The sequence below is a fragment of the Macaca nemestrina genome, chromosome 2 (assembly GCF_043159975.1).
Source record: "Macaca nemestrina isolate mMacNem1 chromosome 2, mMacNem.hap1, whole genome shotgun sequence".
Classification (NCBI taxonomy): Eukaryota; Metazoa; Chordata; class Mammalia; order Primates; family Cercopithecidae; genus Macaca; species Macaca nemestrina.
This window is the reverse complement of record NC_092126.1, coordinates 108,316,491-108,333,149: the sequence shown is the minus strand read 5'-3', so window position 1 is coordinate 108,333,149 and position 16,659 is coordinate 108,316,491. Positions and strand designations below refer to the sequence as shown.

The following is a 16,659-nucleotide window of genomic DNA, read 5'->3' as shown; positions in this document are numbered from 1 at the left end:
CCCACCCCCAGGGACTACTATAATTGGTCTGAGGGCAGGGCCCTGGGTATTCAAATGCTTTAGAGCTGCCACATTTCCCTCACATTTCCCTCTCAGGCCAGGCCTGAGAATGCGGTTCAGAACTGACAGAATGGAGAGAGATTGGAGGGTGTAACTTCCATAGTCTTAGCTAGAGCATCTTGGGGAGCACTGGTGCCCGTTATTGATTTTGGAGGAGAAATCAAGACTTATGTTCTAGTCAGACTGCCACTATATTATGTGCAAGTGGAGATGCTAGATGGGCAGTAGATAGTCTGGAGATGATGGAGAATCAGGGTTGGAGAGAGTGTGTGTGAAGGTCTTTGGTTTCTGGAAGGCATGTGAAAACAAGGAACTGGATGTTAGGCAGTGAGAGGGGAGGCTTCTGCCCTGGCATTCCTGCTGCCCTCACATACATGGGTTCTTTACCCACCGCACTGAAGCGTGCAGCCTCTCCAGAGACCTTGGCCAGCTGGCCCTTGCAGTGGATGCAGGAGAGCATGATTTTCACTGTGGTGTGTTGCCAGCTTCCAATCCCAAAGCAGTGAGAGGCACAGACTGTATCCTAAACAACAGTTAGCTTCCCAGAGGTATTTTGCTGGTAGCCCCAAAGAAAACTGACCCCCAAAATGAAGAATTTGTCAAATATCTACCATTAGTAAGGGAAGCAACTGAAAGCATGTTCTACAGATGTGCCTTGTTTTAGGGTCTTCATGCTACCATCTGCCTCTCCCCATCCCCAGCACATGATATCTCATGTGCTCATATCTCATCTAAAACCCAGTATGCAAAACAGAGAAGTGGGGCTGCAGAAGTAGGAGCTCCTAAGGCGCTGTTGGGACACCCTAGGATTCCAAGGAGCAGAGTTGGAAGCCTAGGTCATAAGCAGATAAGTTAGGCGTTCCTTATTAATATTGCAAAGGAGTCTTTTTTTAGAAAGTGGTCACTGCAGAGTTCTAAGGAGTTCCCTAATGGGATTATAATGTTTTATATCTCAAGAATTCATGTTGCACATACTTTTTCAGAACAGTTTATATCCAAAGGTTATAAGCAATGTATGCATTGTGTATCACTTTGGTTTGTTATCATTACTAGTTTAAAATATATATATATAAAATATATATATAATTTTATATATATATTTAAAAAAACACCTTATGTTCTCCCTCAAACGGTAACTTTACCGCTTTCAGCTTTGAAACAATTATTCCAAGTGTAACATCTGAACAATTGCAACCACCACAGCCTTCTGGACCATTTATCAGTGATTTACTCCAATGTAGCAGTAGATAGGTCCACATAGAGCTTGAAAAGAAAAGGGAAGTGGGAAATGACTCACAAATGTGTAAACAGCCCCCTTGGAAGTGAGATAGCCATTTGAGAAATAGGGCAAAAGGGACAGGTCTTTAAACAGAGGGAAGAGGACAAATGGACAGAGAAGCAGGGCAGGCGCCTCACTTGGCAGGCAGGCTGGCCTGGAGGCGGCATGGGTGTGGGCAGGAGCACAAGTCAGGCTGACGTTTGGTCTCCTGACACCTTCTCCTTGCCCACTCTGAGGTTGCGTAATGTCATCATAGGAGCTTTCTGTGTTCTGGAAACATTTCAGACGTTTAGAAGGCTAGAATGGCTCCACGTGCCCTGCAGAGGCAGCCTCTTGAAGACAAACTGGACTCAGAAACCCTTACCTTAGTACCCCCTCTCTCTTTTCCTCATTTCTCGGTTTCACCACCTTTTCTTTTCCAAATTCCTCATTCTGTGAGCTCCCTTAGGAGTCCTGAGGGGCTTCCTTATTTCTGAGACAATGTCTGTCTCCTAGAAGATGCTTAAACCTGACAGATGGAGATTGTTTCTTTTTGTCCCGGCTGCCAGGAAGCTCAAAGCCAAGTGTTACACAATCACAGTGATTGTATAAACCCTTATGATCAGCATATTTTTGCCCCTTCTTTTTTGGATCTTATCATTTATTAACTTCATAAATTATTTCAAATCAGATTTGAGAAAAGGAGGAATATACAGTCATGCGTCACTTAATGATGGGGATAAGTTCTGAGAAATGCATTGTTAGGCAATTTGATCATTGTGCAAACATCATAGACTGTACTTACACAAACCTAGATGGTACAGCCTGCTGCACACCTACGCTGTATCGAATAGCCTCTTGTTCCTAGGCTACAAACCCATGCAACGTGTTCCTGTACTGAATACTGACTGTGGGCAACTGTAACACAATAATATTTGTATATCTAAACATAGAAATGGTACAGTAAAAACATGGTATTATAATCTTGAGGGACTTGTTGTTGACTGAAACATCATGGTGTGCATGACTGGATTTATAGTCAATTTAACCACATTATTAAGGAAAAGAAAATTTGTCTGTCTGCCTGCTCCCCTACCCCAACCCCTCTTGAATCCTACTCTGTGAACACCTTGCTTTAAACAGACCTCCATGACTATCTCAGACCACTACTGGCCACTGATTTTCATTTCAGCTGCCAAAAGTCATTGAGTGGAAATATTGGGGCTCACTTCAAACGTGCAATTGGTATTCCCTTCTGGAGTCTTTTTTGGCAGCCTTACAGAGCATGTGCTGTATTCAGAGCCCAGGTGGCAAGTATTTCCTGGAAGGGTAGCATGGCAGCATGATGTATGTGGGAACATAGAGGAGGAATAGCAGGCCAGGTGCTCGCTGCAGCCAGAGAAGGGCCTTGCCCATCTTGCCCAGAGGTATTGGCACATTCACTGCATCAGGTTAGGGGACTTGCCTGAGGGTCCATTGGAGTATCGTGCTGCATTCTCCCTCATGCCAGGCAACTTCTCACCCCTGCCCCTGAGCAACTTATAAATCCCAACAGGAAAAGCTTTCTGGCTCCAGAGAGAGGAAAGCAGCCCATTTGGGGACCAACTAGCTACCTTTTACTTTTCTGTGGAGGAGACACATGGCCAGTGATGCGGGCCTGGGTTGGTTACCATGCTCCTGGGAGAGCTGTTAGAGGGAGTTTTTACCCAGACTGGTGGGTGTGCATGGGCTTTGATCCCATGGCCCTGAAACAATTTAAGCAGGTTTTCATTCTTATAGCTTGAAATGGATGGAATGTTGAGTCCTTGAAAGTATTGGCATTTCTTTAGAACCTGTCTCCACTACTTTCCATTGTTTCTTTTTATATTATCATATCATCCTAGATACTTATTGAAACAGCCTTAGTATCCTAGGCCTGTTTCAATCTTAATACTAGTGTGCTGAGGTAGTTGTTGGTGGTAGAATGATATTGTGACATCAGGCAATTTAAAAAAAGTCTTTTCCAAGTCACTTAACAGAAATACCTGGTAATGATATGTTTGTCTTCTGATAGTGACATAGGTTCTAGACTTGGATTGCCTGAGTCAGAACCCTACTTCTCCCACTTACTAGCTATGTTACCTTGGGAAGATGCTTGACTTCCCTGCCTTAGTTACCTCATGTATAAAATGGGGAATACCATAGTCTCTACCTCAAAGGTTTATTGTCAGAAGTAACTAACAAAATACAGTTTTGTCACAAAGCATTTGGAACTATGCCTGGCCTATAAGTGCTCGATAAATGTATCATCATTCAGCTTGAGTTTATTGAATACATTCTTCGTGCCAGGCCCTAAGCAGTTTGCTGAGCTACAAGTTGACAGACGTCTTGTCCTCCAGGAGTGTTCTGTCATGTAGGAGAGAGGGTGTGTAATTAAATGATGTGTGCTGTACTATACATACAAGCTGTGGTAGCACAAAGGCTAAGTAATAGGTTCTGCCTTGGGTGTGGCCTGGGGCCATGAGGAAGTAGCAAAGAAGGTGATCCCTGGGTGCATTTTAATTTGGGTGCTAGAAGCAAGGAGGTGCCTGGCAAGTTGGAGCGGGTGATGGTTGAGTTGGTGCTAAAATGGAGCCCCTGAGGGTAGAAAGGAAAACTTAGAGAGAATGTTGCCTTTGGGAAACTCCAAATAGACCACAGGGAGGGACGGTCTACGGAGAGAGGTGGCACTGGATTGGTAGTCCAGGGCTGAGATATGGTGGCCTCATGAGCCCTGCCCAGGAGCTTGCACTCTGGTCCATGGTACCTAGGGAGCCAGTGAAGGTTTTAGGCCAGGGGAATAATGTGATCACATTTCCATTTAAGAAAGTTTACTCTGGAAATTAGTGGGGAGAAAGGATAGAAGTGGGCTGCAGGATTTGAGGGAGAGACTAGAGGCAGGAAGACCTGGGTGATGCTCTAATAGTCTGGGGCAGGTGATGATGGGCTGAACTAAGGCATGATGGTGGCATGGAGGGGAGAGCATGGGATTCAAGGCACAGTCTGAGGCAGAATTAACCTGGTGGAGTGAATGGGGTGTGGGGAAGAGGATTAGAGGAACTGGTGGTGACTACTGGATTTCTACCCCAGGTGACAAGGTACATGGATATGCCATGGGCCAGGAAAGGGAGACTTGAGGGAACAGTTTGGGGAGGAAGCAGCAGGTTCCATTTTAGCTGTACATAGTGCCTTTGGGACAGCCAAATAGAGACATCTACAGATTCAAGAGGTCTGAGTTGGAACTTTTGATTGGAGCATCATCACTGAGTGATGATGGAAGTAGGGTTAAAGATTGTTCAGGAGAGAGTGCAGAACGAGCAGGGAAGGAAGGAGTCTTGGGTTGAAACCCTGAACCCTGAGGAACACCAGTAGCCTGGATGGGCGGGATTCCAAGAGGAGGGGAGAGGCACAGCCCCACAGACAGGGAGGAGGACAGTGAGGAGAACCCAAGGAAGACGAGGGCTAAGAATTGACTTTTGGATTTGGCCACAGTGAGTTGCTCAGTGACCTGGTGGGAACAGGTCCCTGGTATGGAGGGGACAGGTACACTGAAGAGTAAGGAAGAGGTCAGCAGAGACATCAAGTGCACAAGGCTTCAAGCAGCTTAGCTATGAAGGGGCAGGGAGAGCTCAGAGCCTGCTAAGAACACAAGGAGAAAGCTTGGAGGTAATGATATGGGGTCCCTGAGGGCCAGGATTGACTTGAGCCTCATCTTCCAAGACAGTGGGTACCCATGAGTCCAGGGACAGTGAGGCAGTGAGATGATGAATATGAGAAGGATTTAACCCTAGCAGCCTCAATTTTCTCCAAAATAGAAAAGGAAGTAGGCAGGGGTCAAGGAAGGTACTAGAAGTTTGGGCTACCTACTAAGGGGAATAGCTGATGGAGGCACATCACACCCTACCCCACCCCTAAATACACACAGGTGCACATATAAGTACCATTATGTTCCTTCTGCACTGAAAGCTCAGAGCTCTGTGCAGAGAAAGTGGAAGGAGTTCTGCCATGCCTAGAGCAGAAAAGCTTTAACAGCTTCTACACACTTATTTTAAACCAGATTTAAATTGGTTGCACTGTGGGGCCAAATATATATTTTGGAAGCTATATGATCTGCTTTTTATGGGCCTATAGATTTGTAAAAGTGTTTTTACCTTAGTACGAAGAGAAAAGACTTTAAGAATATGTTTCAGAATGTTGGTAGTGCTTGTCTTGGGTGATAAAATCAGAGTGAATTTTTCCTGTTCTGTTTTTTTCATCTGTATTTTCTTTCTTAAAACTATGAACAAGTATTACTTTGGAAATGAGGGAGATAAAGTCAGTGCATTTTGACCTGCTAGGCTTGCAGCAATGTGGAAGCTTCAAGACATCCCTGTGGAGTGTGTAAGAATGTGGGGTGGGGGATAAGCGTTTCTCAGTAATGCAAGCATGACAGCAGTGACAAAAATGTCTCCGGCCTTCCAACCCCCTGCCTTCTGTCCAGGATTGTAAAGAACAAAGTTCCTTACAATGAACTAATTGTTATTAGTTCTGAAATTTGTGGAGATGAGCCCAGAAGAGCTTAATACACATTTTAAAAAAGAGTGAAACAAAAAGTTGCCTGAGGCAGAGACTGGAAAGTATATGCATCAGACTCCTCAGTCTCGGGTGCTGGCCCAGCTGCTCTCTGGCTCTGAGAGATGGGCTCAGGTGGTTGGATGGGTGGGGCCCTCCTGGATGGAGATAGGCCTTTTGGGAGATTTATGCAAATGGAGTCACATTGTGGGGCACATGTTTGGAAAGGCTGAGCTGTTGAATGATGTCTGTACTCATGGTCTGGAATTACAAGCTATAATGAGAATACCAAACGAGAGCTCTGATTGCCTTTTATGGGTTAGAGGTTTCCTCTTGCAGTCTTTTATACAGGGTCCCCTGGGGCTTACAGTACATTCCGGTGGCTGGGACCTTCTTAAAAACTGGGACTAAACGAAGAAACCACCTGGGCCATAATTTAGGAAAACTCAAGCCTCGTTGCTTCATCTCCTTGGGGGAAAGCATGTCCCTTTGCACTTTTTCTCTTATACACATAACAATAGTAACTTCTAGTTTTGGTTTTCTGGTTTTAGTATCCACAAAAAGTCACACAGTTGCCCAAACTCAATTACTTTTTACATGAAAGAGAAAGCAGCTAGGGGCAATGGCTCACACCCCTGTAATCCCAACACTTCAGAAGGCCAAGGCAGGAGGATCGCTTGAGTCCAGGAGTTCAAGACCAGCCTGGGCAACATAGTGAGACCCTGTCTCTAAAAAAAATTTTTTTAATTAGCTGGACATGGTGGCTCATGCCAGTAGTTCCAGCTACTTGGGAGGCTGAGGTGGGAGGATCACCTGAGCCTGGAAGGTCAGAGCTGCAGTGAGCCGAGATCATGCCACTGCACTCCAGCCTGGACAACAGAGCAAGACCCTGTTTCAAAAAAAAAAAGAAAAGAGAACGAAAAATAAGGCCTTTTGGGCTTGAGACCCTGTCCTCTGCCTGCACCAGTGCCCTTCCCAGGCCCTCTTGGAAATCCACTCATGCCGTGTGGTCTGGGCTCTGCCTGGCCTTCATGAAACCTTCCAGACCCTGGCGCCTCACCAGTGCCTCACTGGTGGCCCGTTGGATGTTTCAAGGTGAGACAATAATGACATTTTGGTTACAAGCCTCAGGAAAGTTGATCATATTCCTACTTTGGATGGCTCCTCCTTAAGGTTGTTTTTGTTTTTGTTTTTGTTTTTGCTTGTTTTTAGTGGATTATTTCCTTTTTGCAAAAGCCACATGTTTCTAATAGAACATTTAATAAATATAGTCAAGAAAATTAAAAGTACCTGTGATCCTCCTACATAGGGTCTCACTGTGTTGCCCAGGCTGTTCTCAAACGCTTGGCCTCAAGTTATCCTCCCACCTTGGCCTCCCAAGTAGCTAGGATTACAAATATGTACCACCACACATTTTTTTTCTTTTTTCTTATTCATATGTATGTATGTATATATATAATCTGTTATAGATGTTTCCTGTGTCAATAGTTGTGTATTTTTATGGCATATTTAATGTCCAAAACTATACCATGTGGTCCTTGCCCTCCAAAATGCGTTTACTTTTAAACTTTCTGTCATAGGCTTTTCTGACATCTGACTACATTGTGCAGACCAGATTTTTTTTCTACTTTTTTTAACTTAAAAAAATAGTAATGAAACACTTTAGAGAGTTGAAAGAGTATAAAGGACCTCATCTCCACCCCACTCTCAGTCTGAGCCTACAGCACTGAGGTGCGCTTGCATGTGGACAAGTGGTCCTTCGGGCTTTCTCATCGCCTCCTTGTCTCCTGCTCCTTGTGAGCCTTTGGCTCCTCATCCTCAGTGGGGAAGCGTGTCATTGCTGTGAATGACAGGTCAGCCAAGTGCTGCCCATCTCAGGAGTGAATAGGTCCTCATGAGGCAGGAGAAGTAGAGGCCTAGCAGGGGAAGGGCTGGGACCCAGGAAAGAGCCACGTGAAGAGCAGAGACGACAGGAGATCTGTAGGCCCACCTCTGGGTCTGTACTTGAACTGATTTTCCTCCCAGGTGCCCCTCCCCTGCTTGGTATCCACCAGGATCATCCTGGCCTTCCTAGGATCCCCTCTCTCAGTCCTGCCTCTCCTTAGCTCCTGATGCATTGGTGGCCATGCCTTTCACTAGGTGCTCAGCCTCAGCAGCCTCACTGCGTCTGCACCTGTCCACCCACCAGCTGTTTGAGGCCTGGGCTCCCATCGCTTCTTTGTACTTCCCACAGTGTTCGGCGTGGTGTAGACCTTCAGGAGAGAGTTGTTGGTTGATTTATCTCTGCAGTTTTCTTAGCTGGAATCTTAATCCACTGTAAGTCAATTTCTTAGTAAAAGACAGAACCACAGCTCCCTTGCATTTCCAGCACTTAAAGATTTTTCTATTTCTTCAGTGGCTCTTCCCTTCCCAGAATTCTTTTATAGGAAAGGTTCTGACACCCAGTCTTCATCGCTTCTACCCTGGGAACCCCTCATTTGGCCTGTTATAATCCATCAGTCCCACTCTGGGGAAACCAGGGGTGCTCTATCTGAATTTGCCCACCTCACTCTGGGCCCATGCAGGATGTGGGGACAGTCCTAGTTTCTGTTCTTCTGATGTTGCACTGACTTCCCTGATTGTGGTATCTCATGGGTGCCCACTGAGGAGTGGAGCTTTCTGTGAAGTAGACCTGACACAGGGGCCATGGCAGGAAGAGTGAGGGCCCCAGTCCAATGCCATAGCTGTGACTTGACCTTGTGTCAGGTGTGGTTCTTGTTTGGGAGCTCGGCCAAGCAGGCAGAGTTCCCAGGATGGCACATCCTTGGCTCCCTGCCGCCTCTAATTATTTCACCCCTTTGCTGGAAGCTGCTGGATCTTTTACCTTTCACTTTGTGTTCATACTGTGTACCAGGCCAGGGCATCTGGTGCTGATCAAGGTAGACCCAAGCATGGAGTTGCTGATCTAGCACAGTAGCTCTCAGCCCTGGCTATAGAGTAGAAGACTCTGCTGGGGAGTGTAAAAAATGCAGATGTCTGGGCCATACCCCCTGGTCATTTATTTTTATAGTAGTGCTGCACTAGAGTCTAGGCATCTGTATTTTTTTTAAAGCTGCAGCATTGGTGCCAACACCAGACCCAGAAAACAGTACCATATACTGAGCACTGTATCTGTGGCAATATCATCTGAGCCCTTTCTGCAAGTTGTCTGTGTCTAGTTTAACCTTCTCAGTAATGCTGGGAATTAGATAAGATGAGTCCTGCCTCAATGATTAGGAAACTAAGGCATAGACAGGCCCACCTGTCAGTGGGCATACCACTCACAAATGTAGAGCTCAGATTTAAAGCAAAGCCAGAGGACTTCCAAGCCAGCTCTAACCCCTTGTGCTATGCTACTGGCTGATCTTCTCTCTTACTTCTTGGACCGATATTCCCAGCCACCTTCCTGGGTGTCCCTCAGGCACTTCAGACTCAGCATACCCTAACTGAACTGGTCAGCTCTTCTCAGAACTTCCTTCTGCCCTCTTAATGGCTTTAGCACGCCACCACTTACCAGCTGCTAAAAATGGAAACCTTACTGGGGCTCATCTCCTCCCTTTTCTTTACCCTCTCCACCACCCAATAACAAGTTGGTTCCCTACCATCATCTGTAGATTCAGATCTCAGAATTTCTTCTCTACTTCTCCCCCTCCATCCTCGTAATTCAGTTTTTCCTTACTGGACCATCAACAGTAACCTCCTTTGTGGTGTCTGGAATTTTCATCTCTCCCTCTTCTTATCTGATCCACATAACACAGGCAACTGAGGTCTCTTCCTGAAGCACCATTGTTACCTGATGGCTCTAGGCTACCTATAAAGAAAAACCCCACCCCATCCTGGCATTCAGCGCACCACATGAGCTGGCCCTGGCCCATCGGTCCGGCCTCCCTGCTGACGCTGCGTACGCATGGCTCGGCACACTGATATTCTCCCTGTCTCCCAGATATGCCATGCTCACCCTTGCCTCTTTGCCTTTACTCACGCCCTTCTCTGCTGGAATCCCTTTTCTCCCACAGGTCTACCTAACAAGCCTCTATACGTTCCTCGAGACAACCCTTGAACATCAGTACTTAAAACTCCTCTGATTCCCCTGGTTAATTAGCTGCTGGCTCCTCTGTGCTCCCTCAACACAAATATCTTCCACAGCACGTAACCCCTTTTACTAGAATCATTTGTCAGCCTCCAAAACACTATAAGCCTCGGAAGCAGAGACCTCATTTGATTCCTATGTCCATAACAGTGAGCGTGAGTGCGCAGGGCTCAGTACCAAGCAGGCTCTTGGTGAAGGTTGGTTATTAGGACCCTACTTAGGCCTGTGCACTGCCTGCTTTCCTTCTGTTTGGATGGGTGCACAGCCAGAGCAGAATCTTACGGCATTTTGGCTCTGCCATTGGCTCTAAAGAGCACTAAGTATTCACAAGCATACTCCACAGATGGAAGACCAAATCAGAGAGCAGCTCTGGCCAGACAGCAAGTCAAATACCTGAGGGCAGCGGCTCCCAGTTGCTTGTGAATTCACTAAGAACCAAATATAGATTACCAATTATTCATAACAATACCACTGGTAAAAGTAAAATAAAACTTAATCCCAGCAAACAACCCATTAAAATGTGAAGCTGCAAATTTTGATCTTGGGAAACTGTTAGACATGATGCTCACCAATGAAACTTAGAAAGGGAGAAGCTGTTATCAGGAAATTTAATATAGACCAAAAAATAGTTAGTGAGCCAAATCCTCACTGTTACATAGGAGAGAATGGATTCAATGAAAATAATTTCAGTAAAATGAAAATATAAAGTAATCAGGAACAATGTCACTGTTTAGTGTAGAAAATTAATCAAAGAATTGGCGGGGTGCGGTGGCTTGTGCCTGTAATCCCAGCACTTTGGGAGGCCGAGGCAGGCAGATCACAGGGTCAGGAGATTGAGACCATCCTGACCAACTTGGTGAAACCCCATCTCTACTAAAAATACAAAAAATTATCTGGGCGTGGTGGCTGGCGCCTGTAATCCCAGGTACTCGAGAGGCTGAGGCAGGAGAATCGCTTGAAGGGAGGCAGAGGTTGCAGTAAGCCGAGATCACACCACTGCACTCCAACCTGGGTGACAGAACAAGACTCTGTCTCAAAAAAAAAAGAAAAAGAAAAAGAAAGGAAGAAAAGAAATCAAAGAATCAATGTGGCCTAATGGCATTTCCTCAGAAAAATTTTTGGTCAATAAATATTCCTTAATGTTGGCATAATTCTGAACACAGAGTCCACATGTTGTTGGTATCAAAGTGTCCTGTCCGTGTGTGTGTGTGTGGTTGCTGCTTTCAAATAATTATCCCCACTGTAGAATGTTAGAGCTGATAGAACCCCCAGCCCAACCCTGATACCTTTCATCTTTCCTACAGGGGGCAGTGCCCAAAGGAAATGCCACTAAAGAATTCATCGAGAGTTTACAGTTGAAGCCCGGGCAGGTGGTGTACAAGTGTCCCAAATGCTGCAGCATCAAGCCCGACCGAGCCCACCACTGCAGGTACACTCACTGGGGCTCACCTCCTCTCTTCTCCCACTGTCCTGCCTCCCTCCATCCCCGCCAATGCGTGCCTCCTGGAGTAGCACACACTTCCCCAACAGAAGCCAAGTCAGCATCAGGATTCCAAATGTCCCCTCCTCTGGGCAGAGAGTGATCATTGTGAATCTCCTTCCTGGTCCCTGTGAGCCCTCTAGATTGCAAAGAGCATTTGGTTTGGGCTCAGGACACCTGTCCCGGGACTTGACATAGGACCTGGGCAGGGCCTTTGTTTTTATATACGTAAAATATACGTAAAATGGAGGGGATTCCTGCTTTTCCTACCTCACAGCTTTATTGCAAGGGTACCATGAGAAAAAGCTTTAGAAAATCATTCTGTGAATGTCTGGGACTTAAAATGAAGGGATTGTCCTTAAATGAAGGCTTTCTTTTAAAATTTCTGAAGGTTATGATAGTTGCAGAATTCAACCAAAAAAGAAAGCCATTTCCCCATCTTACATGTAGTCAGTTTTCTCTTTTTGTTTTCAGGTTTCTTTATTAAGTTTTTCTGATGAGAAGACATCTAGCCAGAAGTTGTACTTTATTGGCTGGGCACAGTGACTCACACCTGTAATCCCAGCACTTTGGGAGGCCAAGGCAAGAGGATCACTGGAGCCTAGGAGTTCAAGACCAGCCTGGGCAACAAAGCGAGACTCTGTCTCTACAAAAAAATTAAAAAATTAGGCCAGGCGCAGTGACTCACACCTGTATTCCCAGCACTTTAGGAGGCTGAGGCGGGCGGATCACCTGAGGTCAGGAGTTCGAGACCAGCCTGACCAACATGGAGAAACCCCGTCTCTACTAAAAATACAAAATTAGCTGGGGGTGGTGGCACATGCCTATAATCCCAGCTACTCAGGAGGCTGAGGCAGGAGAATCGCTTGAACCTGGGAGGCGGAGGTTGCGGTGAACTGAGATCGTGCCACTGCACTCCAGCCTGGGCAACAAGAGTGAAACTCCATTTCAAAAAAAAAATTTTTTTTTTTTTAATTAGCTGTGTGTGGTGGCACACTCCTGCAGTCCCAGCTGCTCAGGAGGCTGAGGGCAGAAGATCCCTTCAGTCCAGGAGCCCAAGGCTGCAGTGAGCCAAGGTTGCACCACTGCACTCCAGCCTATGCGACAAAGTAAGACCCTGTCTCAAAAAATTTTTATTTGTTTATTTATTTTGAGACTAGGTCTCACTCTATCATGCAGGCTCATAGCTCACTGCAGCCTCAGACTCCTGGGCTCAAGCAGTCCTCCCACCTCAGCCTCCAGAGCAGCTGGGACTACAGGCATGCACCACCACACCCAGCTAATTTTTTTTAATTTCTTATAGAGACACAGTCTCACTTTGTTGCCTAGGCTGGTCTCAAACTCCTGGGCTCAAGTGATCCTCCCAACTCAGCCTCCCAAAGTGTTGGGATTACAGGTGTGAGCCACCTCAACTGGCATACAAGGAAACTTTAAATGCTAAATTACAGAAATACAAAAATATCACTTGGTCCTCTTTTCAGAGGGTACGTGTTTGGGTGGAGAGGGGTTATAGAGGAATGAATCTACTCCAGGTGTTGGACGTCATCCTTGCAGGCTGAGCCTGTGGAGACATCTGGGTGTGTGAGAGATTTGAAGGGCAATTTCTGCCTGGCCTTGCTGCCTGTCTTTCAGACGAGAGTGGCCAGTCTCCAGCACTCAGATTCCAGAGTCAGCTCCCCAGTACCTGTGTGCTGTGCCTGCGGCACCTCGGCCTGCCCTGCCGCAGCGTCAGTCATCTATTTTCACCTTCCTAGTCACCCCTGGAAATCGGCATTGCTGCAGGGATGGCCTCCCCAGATAAAGAAATTAAGGTTCAAAGGGGTTAAGTGAGTGCTCCAAGGTCACACAGCAGTGAGCACTAGAGACAGGTTTGGGTCCCGGCAGTTCTGGCTGCAAGTCCAGACAGGGCTCTTTCCATAGGAACTCCAGTCTGGGGATGACACATGTAACTTTATGTAGTTGTACATATGTTTTTCTGTCTGAGACAGAGAGATCCGCAAACCTCCTCAATTGGTTGCCGCCTGCTTGAGGGCAAGGGCTGAGGAGCCCGGGCAGGGGCCTGTGGTGATTGCTAGCTCCTCCGGGGTTTCTGTCTGTGGGTCAGCTTGGTTCTGAGATCTAATTCAAGGCTTGCCTCCTGAGCCTGAGATAGAGGCTTCAGTTTGGTCTTTTCTTGCCACTCTTGGGCTCAGGAGCCAGCTGTTTTCTAACCATCACTCAGATTTTTTTTTAAAAAAAAGAAAAGCTCAGCTTGCTTATGTGGTTTCTCAGGATAGCCCAGTGTGGTGGAGCAGACTCCTTGGCCTTGAAGTTGGAGTGGTTGGTGTTGGAAGTTCAGCTGTGTCACTTGCTACACTGTGGACCTTTAGCCAGGTGCTACATCTTTCTGAGCCTTAGCCTTCTCCTCTGTAAAAAGGGTTGTTTCTTTGTAGTTTGTTGTGGGGATTAAGTATGAGTAACTGTGTGAGTCACCTACCTCAACAAGTGTAAGCTATTGCTAATAGAAGAATGTGTATGGAGTTAGGGATGTGCTGGGTTTATAAAGGCTGGACCGGAACGGGGAGGTGTTAACTTTGTATTATAGAAAAGAACTTTTGGGTGACCACAGTGATTCTTTTCTCTCCTCTCCCTGAGCCCTCAGCTGCCACCACCGCCTGGCATTTTCCTCACCGCCTCCTCCTTGCCTCTCCCCAGGATGATCCAAGGGAGGTATTCTTGTGTGCTAGTAAACAAATCAGCTTGGGCAAAGCAAGAGCTGCTGATTCAGATGAACTAAAGTGAGGATGCCTGTAGAGTTGCCTGTTCCTGCCTCAGAAATGCGTGCTGACAACTGCTCCTTTGTGATGGTGCGTGGTGGCCCAGGCCATCTGGGACCCACAATTTTGGATAAGCAGAATCCCCAGCACCCCAGACAGACTGGGTTTGTTTACAGTCCTTGAGCCCAGAGGCTGCCTGCCTGGTTAGAGAAAGTTGATGTCGACCTTGCCCACTCAGGCGAAGGTGCAGCATGTGTGCACACATGTTTGCCCCCAGCATTTTAGAATTTAAGACCGTCTCCATTCCCTTGTCTCTGGTGGATACCACAGATACACCCAGACCTTGTGCCTGTAGGTATTCCCTTCCAGCCCTATGGTATGTGGGTGGATCTTTCCCTCCTAGGAGAAGCACTCTGAAACCCCGTGCTCTTTCATCCTGGTGTCAAATCTCCTGTTCAGCGGGACCATGGAAGCATGTGGAAACTCTGTGGGAGGAGCCATGTATGCTAATGTGGATGGCCATGGCATTTGGCTTATGCTTTCAAGCTTGTCCAACCCGTGGTCTGTGTGCCACTTGCAGCCCAGGCTGGCTTTGAATGTGGTCCAACACAAATTTGTAGACTTTATTAAACATTAGGAGACGTATGCACAGACTTTTTTTTAGCTCATCAGCTATTGTTAGTGTTAGTGTATCTTACGTGTGGCCCAGGGAAGACAAAAGATTAGACACCCTGCTAGGTTCTTCTGCATGAGGAGGGAGAGACCTCTGACTTTGTCAGCCCCCCGCCTCCACACCCCAGACACCCACCCTGAGGCTGAGACAGTCCTGGGATGCTTGGAGCCCCTGACAGATTTTTGTTGTTTTATCTTTCTCATGGTTATGATTACTGAGAAAATTTATATAGCACTAGTATTGTTTTTAAAGCATTTTGCATACATTTTTGGTGCTCACAATGACCCTGAGAGATCAGAGTGATTCTGCTGAGGCTGATTGGAGAACCTAAGTTTCTTTGACCAGAGCTCAAAGTGAGGACCTGCTTTCAGATCCCCTGTTCTTTCCACTCCACTGCACTGTCTTTCCCAAAATCGTTTCTGAGCTGGAGCCAGGATGTGGTGTAGGTGTCTTTTTTGCTTATAATTTTAGTCATAGCCAATGGGGGGTAAAATGAAAACCTGTGTGTGACGCCATGGCTCACTTAGTACCTTCTTGCTGTTTTCTTTTTATTTTCCCTACATGAGCATCCCAGTCTGATGTAATTGAACTCATTTCCCAGGCCTGCTCTTTCCTGTCTGTGGTGTCAGAGACTTCATTCAGCTGACCCTTGCTAATGGGGGCCCTGGGCTTGGCTCTGAGCTTATAGAGGTGGATTAGACCTGACCCTGGGTCTAGGAGCCTCCCACCCAAGCAGGGCAGGCACACTTCTCCACCATGATACAGTTTGGTAAGTGCTGGTATAGGGAGAGACAGAATCCCCATGGGATGTGGCTATGTTTCCATGTTGAACCATCACCCAGGATGAGCAAGAGAGCCTCAGCCAGCTCCTTTGGGGATGAGTGCCAAGTAAGAGCCCTCATACCTCCCTGGAGAGGAAACACATAAGCCCCAGAGAAACTGCCTATGAGCCAGTAAGCTTGGTGGATTCTAGCAAGGTTTGGGGCCTGAAAAAATGGTAGGAAACCTGGAGGAAGGGGAGAAGGGAAACATCTGCCCTCTTCTACAGTGATGACATAGAAACATAGGAGAAGCCTGGGAAACCTGGAAGGCCAGGGCGCAAATACCTCCAATTAGGGTATTTGGTCTGTTCTGTGATTGTTATTGCACACTTGGTCCCTGTGCCATGGGAGCTCACCAGTTTACAGTGTCTCATCCACAAGACTCTGGAATTCGTGCCAGAAAGGAATGCCAGGAGAGGACTGTGAACAAGAAGGACCCTTAGAGGATAGGGTAGATTTTGCCAAGTGGAAAGAATGAAGAAAGGGCCTCAGGCATTGAGGCCATCCACAGCCAAAACGGGGAAGATGGCTGAGCGAGTGTGTGGAAGAGGCTCTCAGTCTGTGAACTATGAGCCTTCCTTGGCCTTGTGTTTGGGCTGCCCTGCTATGCCTAGGGAGGGAACACTGCTGAGCCCCCTGCCCATGTGCCTGCAGTGGGGGCCGGGAAAAGGGCTGGCTCTGAGGTGATTGATTCCCTGTGGGGAGTCAGGAGTTGCAGGGGGAGGCCCACATTTTTTCTTCTTCCTCATGACGGATGGTGCCTGAGGTGAAGCAGGGCAGGGTGTGGTATGCCCTTCACTGCCCTTCAGTATCTGCCTCTGGTCCCTGTCCGTGGCTGCTCCAGGCTCCCGCCCCAGCACCCTTCAGGCCTCTGTGAGCAGCTCAGCCTCTGAGCAGTGCCTCCAGCCACCGTGGGATGGGCCTCACCCCACCC

At 47.1% G+C, this 16,659-nt stretch overlaps 1 protein-coding gene across 12 annotated transcripts in view; it reads left to right on the top strand.

Moving 5' to 3' along the window:
* Window positions 1–16,659, top strand: part of LOC105480321 (zinc finger DHHC-type palmitoyltransferase 3) — a 57,651-nt gene that overhangs the window by 18,592 nt on the left and 22,400 nt on the right. For all 12 annotated transcript variants that reach the window (XM_024792491.2, XM_024792490.2, XM_024792489.2 and 9 more), the window contains one exon: window positions 11,300–11,424. In XM_024792491.2, coding sequence (XP_024648259.1) covers window positions 11,300–11,424 — 125 coding nt within the window. The remainder of the gene's footprint in view (window positions 1–11,299; window positions 11,425–16,659) is intronic.